The sequence below is a fragment of the Cariama cristata genome, unplaced genomic scaffold (assembly GCF_000690535.1).
Source record: "Cariama cristata isolate BGI_N322 unplaced genomic scaffold, ASM69053v1 scaffold55, whole genome shotgun sequence".
NCBI classification, from domain to species: Eukaryota; Metazoa; Chordata; class Aves; order Cariamiformes; family Cariamidae; genus Cariama; species Cariama cristata.
In genome coordinates, this window is record NW_009618996.1 from 76,030 (window position 1) to 84,327 (window position 8,298).

At 37.9% G+C, this 8,298-nt stretch overlaps 1 protein-coding gene across 1 annotated transcript in view; it reads right to left on the bottom strand.

Moving 5' to 3' along the window:
- The window catches only part of TPK1 (thiamin pyrophosphokinase 1), a gene marked incomplete at its 3' end in the record, with an annotated part of 43,532 nt that extends 36,503 nt beyond the window's left edge, over positions 1-7,029 (bottom strand). The window contains exons 1-2 of the mRNA XM_009701057.1: positions 6,904-7,029; positions 6,212-6,358 (exon numbers count right to left, since the gene is read on the bottom strand). Of these exons, the coding sequence (XP_009699359.1) occupies positions 6,212-6,358; positions 6,904-7,029 (273 nt within the window). The remainder of the gene's footprint in view (positions 1-6,211; positions 6,359-6,903) is intronic.
- Positions 7,030-8,298: the final 1,269 nt, after the last annotated feature.

An 8,298-nucleotide genomic window follows, 5' to 3' on the forward strand; every position in this document is an offset into this window, starting at 1 on the left:
ATTTTCCATATGTCTTCATTACACAGAAGTAATCCATAACTATTAGATGTCATTCTCTGCAAAAAAGTCCATGAAAAATCCACATAATTCCAAATATTTCATAAAGTTGAATCAGGCTGCACTTTTAACTGATGCTAAATAAACTGCTTGAAAGGATATGAGTGTTTCAAAAGCTAATAATTATTTCTAAGATACTATATAAGCTTTATATACTTCATACTACACATTTGCTGATGGTGGAATAGAACTATAAATAGAAAAGAATTAGCTGTTAAGAGAAAATCCCACTAAAATTTTCCTTTTCTAACAGTGAGAAGCAAGATAGCAAGTAAATCTTCCTCAGGTCAAGACGTGACCAACAAAAATTAATTAAATTTGTATCACTGCTATCCAGTAAAACACAGAAATCCTGTGGTAAACATGAGGCAACACAACTTCATAAGCATAAATTACCATGAAATAAACCTGAGTCACTTGGACCTGGAGCCTTCTGAAGTTCACATTTACACAAGCCTGCTACAAAAACACAGGATAAGAATGACTGAATGATCATTAGCCCGACTGAATTTTCCCAGGGAAGAAGAAAAACACAGGTTCTAACTCTAACAGTCTTATTTTCAGAATGTAAGTTGAGCTGTAACCAAAGCCTCAAAGTTTCTTACCAAAGAAGGAAACCAAGGCAGCTAAATTACCAACATAGCAACTTTTTCCTAAGAAGCCATTTAAATGTGCTGCTGAAACTCTGGAAGTACAAAAATCTTTCCTGCAAGGGTTCCTGTGAAGGAGCCAGGCTCCCAGAGAAGAGCTTGAGTAAGACTTTTCCACTGCTAATAATTTTGACATTCACACTGTTTCTGTCCAGCTGAACAGCTGGCTTTCTTATAGTAAAAGTCACAAAAAGATGTATTTATCAAAGAACAAAAAGTTGTATATTTGCGAATTCCATAGATGCTCTGCTCATTCAAGTTGGCTACAAGGAACTCAAGGCACAGACTCCTTGCTTTGTCAACTAGACTAAGTTCCAACAGTGCTCTTTGAGAGTAGATACCAAACTGGAAGACAGCCTTTCAGGGCAATAAATATTTTAAGTACTAAATATATGTTTAAATATTTAATATATGTTTAAACCCCTTCCTTGGCAATGGGGTCCTTTCTGCAACTGAATCTACCCACAAAAGAGACTTCTAATTTAGGAAAAGGAGACATTAAAGGTTATCTCTTAATTTCCAAATTCCAAAGTTATCACCCAGAAGAGACATATTCACTAAGGATTTTCTCCACTGAGTGCTAGTACAAGCCACATCTGCTTCTTACACATATGAGGTGGTACAGAACTGATCTGACAACTCATTTCTTGAAGTTCCTGCAAAATCAAGGAACTAGCTACCAGAAGAAAACCCAGAAGTTGAAGGTATATACCCTGAACTTCCCATTAAACTTTACAAGCATGGACACAAAACAAACCAAATAACATTGGCATAGAGAATTGCAGCAACAAACTCCAGTAAAGTTTCCAATCTTGTACCTTCCCTCACTTAGATCTATTGCAGTGTCCCCACCTAGGTAGGAGCAGATCGCCATGCCTAGTCACTCTGTCTGCACCTGTTAAACGGTTCAGGTGATGCTCTGTCGACCTCAAGCCAACTGGCACAGCGCTGCTCATACGCAAACGGCTGTTCTCTCTTGTCCCCAAGGCAAGGCGGTACCCTCCAAACGCTTAGTAAGCAATTACTGGCCTGGGCTAAACCCAAACTGTGCCCAGGCACTGTTTGCGAGAATGGTAGCTGGCTCCTACTAAATCTGTGCTTGGGACCATGCTAACTAATTAGCTGCACAGCCTACAACATGGCAATATTGATGTTATTTAAGGGCCTTATTAATACTGTTGTTACTATTACCATAATATTATGTTCCACTTCAGTGCAGAGCTGAGGATGTAATGGTATTTTGTAAAAAACTAAATGAACCTCACAGTACCCATTCAGAGAAGGATGTGGGTTTTATCCAGTTTACAAACTAGGAGACTGTGAAATCAAAAGACTATACAATTTACATCTCTTCAAAGAAATGGCAGTAAAGAGCCAAGAATAAGGGATGGGACTCCAGATTCTTACTGCTCATATTTAGCTGCTGGACTGCTATCCATGATGTTAAATTAGTCATCGTTTCTCACAGGGAAGGCAGGCACGAGCTCACAAGAAAAGCTGTGTGCAAGAAAAAGGGTTATCGAAGTACTCACACACTAAAAAGAGTTACCTAACTGACAAAAATAGGCTGCTGTAACACATTTTCATGTCTAGGCAGCAATTCTCCTCTACATCCCAGGGCTGGAATCCTGTGTGGGGAAAACCGAACTACTCAGTATATGTAAAAGACAGGCCTCATTAACTCTTGGACATCTTCTCATTTCTTGGTCATAAATCCTATTACCTTGTATTACAAACTGCCATAAAACTCACAGATAAAAGATAATTTATGCTCAGTGTACAGAAGCTAATGTTTCTGTACTCCTGAGAAGCACACAACCAGAAAATGAGAAAGTATGTATGTGAAACCTTAAGCCATTCATATTGAGCATGGCTAGCATGATAAACATGACTCTAAGGGCCTAATGCTCTTCAGCCAGGGTATATTCTAATGGTAATTGATATTACCAAAATTTCAAGCATAAAATGTACGGACTGTTGCATAAAATATCCTGCTTATAAAAAGTGATTACTCCTTATTAAGAATTCAGGCTTTCCTCCCTCCCCGCAACATCGAAAGAAATATGATGGCTATTCAGTACAGAGATACTTTTTATCCTCCTCTTTTTTTTTTTTTGTTTTAAATTCCAATCATAACATTAGAAAATGCTTCAGAGCAAGCATCACCTCCTGGAATTCTTACACATTCTCCCTGTTTCTGATTCCTATCCTAATTAGTGTTGCATGGCACTCAAAAACTAACAAACCTCGGAGCTGGCAAAATCAAAGGCAGCTCAATCTTTTATTTGCATTTTCTCTGAAGCAATTTAAAGTCTTTGGACTTCGGCACTGATTTTAACTGTGTTGGTTATCTGCTTAAAGGAATATGTTGCTTTAGTGACGACTGAGCAAAAGATGCACTAAATTTTGGCTGTTTGTCATCAGACGAGAGAAAGTCTTTCACTGTCAACTTACAACTTCTGTAGTTCCAAACTATGTTCTTGTTGCTTGGGCCCTTTCATAGATGCACCTCAATTGATGTCTACTTTCTTTTCTTAAATACTTGTTTAGTAATTTGACCAATATTGGAATTCATTTATCTAAATTTAGATACCTACAGCGTACACCTAGATCTCAGCCTACCACCCAGATTCTCCACAGAGTCCACGGAGACAGGTATTTATGGGGTGTAATTATTCCCATCTTTTTTCACTTCTCCACCTCTCATAGCCCATCCTTACAGGTCAGAAATTAATATAAATGGGTTTATTTCCTTGTAGTTTTCTTCACTTTCCATGCCAAAACATTTTTATCAATATATTTCAAAAACCTGTACTGTCTGTCCGTTTATTTCCCAAGAGATGCCTCAGTACTCAAAATGGCAATTACCCTTACCTTCAGTACTTGGATAATTTTTGATTGACGAAAAAAGGCTGTGTTGACCTGGTCCTCCTTGCTTGGCAGTCTGCAGTGGATCCTAAATCAGGCATTGTCCTTGCTGTCTTCCTCTATCACCCTGAAGACTTTTAGCAAGTCTGTAAGCCTGCTTCCTACATCACTGTGGACCCTTTATAAGTGTGTTAGATACTGAATTTTTTTTTTTGCTGCACCCCTCTATATCAACATTGTAATAATGTGAAATAACTCTTTCAAAGCAATTATTTAATAGATTTTATAGTGTACTCAGATATCTACTCACACCATCCTCTTAGTCTCTGCATTAGTAACTAAAAATTCAGCAGATTGATTTGTTATTCCCCTTTGTATCCTTCTTCTGGCTGTTACGGGATTACTAATTTAACTGCTCTACCCAAATATTTTAGCCTCTGCCTAGGTACACATGATAGAGAACCAATACTAGTCTCCCGCTATAGTGAACGGAGGGCTAATGTTATTTTGAAGCAAAAACATGGTTATGTTTTGCTCCTATATTTTATTCAAAGAATCCAATAAAGTTCAGATTCTTTTTCCCCAAGAGAGAAGGGTTTCAGATCTACATTTTGTAGAAAAAGCAACATGCTCTTAACTTTATCATTTGCATTAGCATTTGAATCTCAAAACTTTGCTTCATTTGTTGCACAGTTTCCAGACTCACATTTCAAAGTCAGTGGGCCTCCCACTGTTTTAAATTCCTTCCCACCTTGATTTTAAATTACAAAGGGGAGAGGGGAAAAAAGAGAGAATGTCATGACTGTGGCTGTTTACAAGAGAAAAATAGCACACTGAACTCCGTACAAAAAAAAAAAAGAGTACTTCCAAGCTTAGCATCCTCATTTCTTTCTGTGTGTAAATCACTCATTTGATTTTTATCTAAACTATGCAGGATTAACGTTATTAACTGGAGGTACCACAACAGTTGACTGAAGATACTGACAGTGACAAGTTTAAACCAACAACAAAAAGCAATTTTCTGTCAAAGTTAGCATTAAGATTGTTTAAACAGCCTGCCCCTCTATCTGCCCTTTATTTCTGAATACTAGAAACAGCCTGAAGTTACAAAAGTCAGTTACTGGCAATGCAGAGTGACAGCCAGGAATGGCAGAAAAAATAATATCCTGTGAAACTCTCCCCATCAACAAAAAAGTATTGAATGCTTCTCATACAGCATTATTAAAAACAGAACATAAAGAAGTTTCCAGCAAGCACAATCAATTAGCAACCTCCTATTTCTATTTAAATGCACAGATCATGAATTTTTTTCAAGTTGCAAAGGTTTTAATTATTCATTGAAGACTCTTCTGAAAGCAACCTTAGGCATGGTATTTTAAAGCCGCTTACAGAAAAGGTGAATGAAAAGAATTAAAAGTCTTTCCATTCCAAGTAAGTGTTTTGGAAGCTAAATTGGGAATATTCCATCTTATTTCAGCTTTTCAATATGTTCTTAAGAATATCCTAACATTAATTTACAGCGGTCAGTGAGGTACTGCACCCGCAGATCAATCACAAGCGAGTTACTCCTCACTTTCAGATTTTAACCACAGTTATCCTTTAGCCCTCTTTCCCCCTCGCTCTGCTGCCTCGACCCATTTAGCTGTGCAACTAATGATCAGAGTCATTCCTCGTCATACTGGCAAATGAGCTCCTGTGCCTACTATCTTTCCTGCAGATACAGTGCTTCAAAGTTGTTAATACAGCATCTCCCCCTGTGGATTTAAATCTATAATCTCATAGAATCTTATTAATGCTTTTCTCAAATTACAATGAAGCATGTGTGTGAGGGGTTTTGTTAAATTTATCCATGAATGTTATTTATTTTAATGAAATAAGCTTTCCAAGATAAAATGGGAAAGTTAGTTAAGCTTCTAGAAACCCTGACATCAGGAAAAGATATTTCCAAGTACATAAATGAATTGTTGTTAGAGAAGACTCTTTGATGCTTAGAGTTGCCTTTAATTTAAAGCTTAGAAGAAGCAGCTCAGCAAGATCTTTTGTGTGTGTTGGTTTATGAATCAATAAATGGAATAACAGACCTGAAAAACCACAAAAATAACACATCTTAAATAAATTCCCTCGTTGATGCTAGCTGGATTCCCATCATAATGAACTGCACCACTCAGACTACATACGAGCTCTGCCTCACGTGTTTGTCAGGAACTCCCTCACATCTTCCTCTAACAACTTTCTTTTGTTTCTCTTCCTGCAGATATCCTTATTGCTACTCAATATGCAAAAGGGCTCTGTGCTAAATTTAAACTTACTGGAATCTAGTTTAAAAATTTAAGAAAATCTTTTTCATTTATAATCAAAATCCTGTATCTACCCAAATTCAATTTTCATACCTTCTGGATTTCTATGTTTCTCCCCTTTTAAACAAACCCATCCTGAATAAATTAAACACAATCTTTTCCAAGGCAGGAATACAGAGCCCATCATTTGCTGTCCACTTCCCTGCAATATTTTTTATATTTAGGCTCTGACCCTACAGAATACAATTAAGAAAATAATCATTTAATAGTGCAAGACATACAGGCTCAGGGTAGGTGGAAGGGCAGTTTTATTATGAAGTAACTTTTCATAACACTTACAGGTTGAAGCAGGTAAATCAGCGAGCACTCCTGGATAACTATCACTGGAAAAGGGGTGATATTTTTTGCATGAAAGAGCGTTTCAACTGATGCCATGGTTTGGTCAAAGCGTCCTCCAAGTCCGCCCAAAGTCACAATCAGATCGATCTAAAAGATAAAAGAAAAACAGTCACCAAGAAAACTTTCAAAGATGATCTCTAGACCCTGAGTATCAACAATAAAATCACTTCACGGGAAAAAAAAAAAAAAGAAAAATTAACTACTGACTATACAAAAGCACATGTCAAATACAGTTATTTACTCCCATTACCAATAAATACCATTGTGTGATTTTTGAGGCTGAGTATTAAAGCTCAGTAAATTCATGGCTAACGTGTGGTACTTTTAAAAAGGACATAATCGTTCCCCCTAAAATACCGGCCAGTCTTTGCAGGTATTTATCTGTCTGCCCTGAATATATACAGCCTAAGATATATCACTTCACATCTAAGCTCCTCAGCTAACTGTGGTATATCTGAGCGTTAGTATCCCCAGATCTTAACATCGTTTCAGTATTATCCTCATAGTTTACAGAGCAAATAAAGGAAATTTCAGGTTAGGGTCAATATATATCGTTCTTGTTCCTGTCACACAGAATTTTAATGTACAAGCAATGCCACTCACATGCTGGCTCTATCCAACATTAAAAGTACCATTGAAGTAGGAGATGCCACCCCAAGCAACTGGGACAGCATCTCCCAGCTGTCAGGGACTGGGACAGGGACAGCCGCAGTCCCAGACCCACAGAGAGCCCTACCTGACTGCTTGCAATAGGCCATGGAGTCGGACTGCTGCTGCAGCAGTCTGCAGAGTCTCCATCAAGACTCTGAACATTTTATTTCCTATAAGCAGAAAGGGACTATTTAAAAGCCTTGGTTAAGAGCTTTTGGGTCCTCAGATAAAAGGTCACTGAGTGCAAAGTATTATTATTATTACTTCCATAATGTGGATCGGTTACGTTCAGTAATTGTATTTTAAAAAGCTACCACCGAGTAAGTCTTATCTAGAGCCCTGACACATTGCGGCTCTAAAGTCTTTAGAAGCTGCCTTGACAATGGCCATCTGCTGAAGTTTCCAACTTTATAGGGCTTAAGTCTATGGCTACTGTGATTACATGAAGCTTTACTCAACCCAGGAGCCACATAATGGTGCTCTGTGTATCTGGAATGATGTATTAATAGCATCAGCTTCTATTTTTATTACCAGGGCTAGGGCTTTACGATTCTGTTGAATATTGGTTTGCATGAAAATTAAGCTCTTTTGCTTTTGGTGAAGAATTATATCATCTTTCTCAGCACCACTAGGAAAATACTTGAGAAGCCAGAATGGATCAATATACACATTATATTAGCAGCAAACATGGAGACAAAAACCCTACTCTTGTACTGCAGACAGTAGTATTTTCTGTGCAGATTACAGATCACACAGACCGAACATGCAACCAAGAGCATATGAATGGTACAAAACCCTATCCTCAAACAGGAGAGAAAACAGCAAAAAGCATGTGTTCCCAGCTAAGCCATAATACATTTTCCATTTTATCGATTCCAGTGTAGAAACAAACTGCTTTTGTTGGACTGGTGATGACTGTGATTTAAAAGGGTGGATCAATTCTCTGAAAACAATAGTACTAAAACGACCCAGCAACACCAGTTCCCTACCAGACAACTAGCAGTAAACATGCCCCCCACCCCAAGACAGGCCATGGGGAAAATCTGCTACATTAACCTGGAACCACAGTGAAGTTAAGGTGGCTTTGCAAAGGATCAGGATCCACAGTTACGTTGTTTTTCTTGTGAGCAATGGGACTGACGCTTAAATATTAGCCTCGCCTAGTCTTCAAAAAGCTGAGCAACTACTGTATAGTTTCTCGGTATGTATGTCTCACCATACATGAACTTGTTTGTTTTGGCTTTGATGTTTTCTACAGCTTAAAAGGCAATGAAGGAAACATAGAGTTCCCTCTGACTTGTAATTAAAATGATGCGATAACATTCTGAATGTGTCTTCTCTCCCTTGTAAAACTGTCAGTATGTCAGAAAAATCTT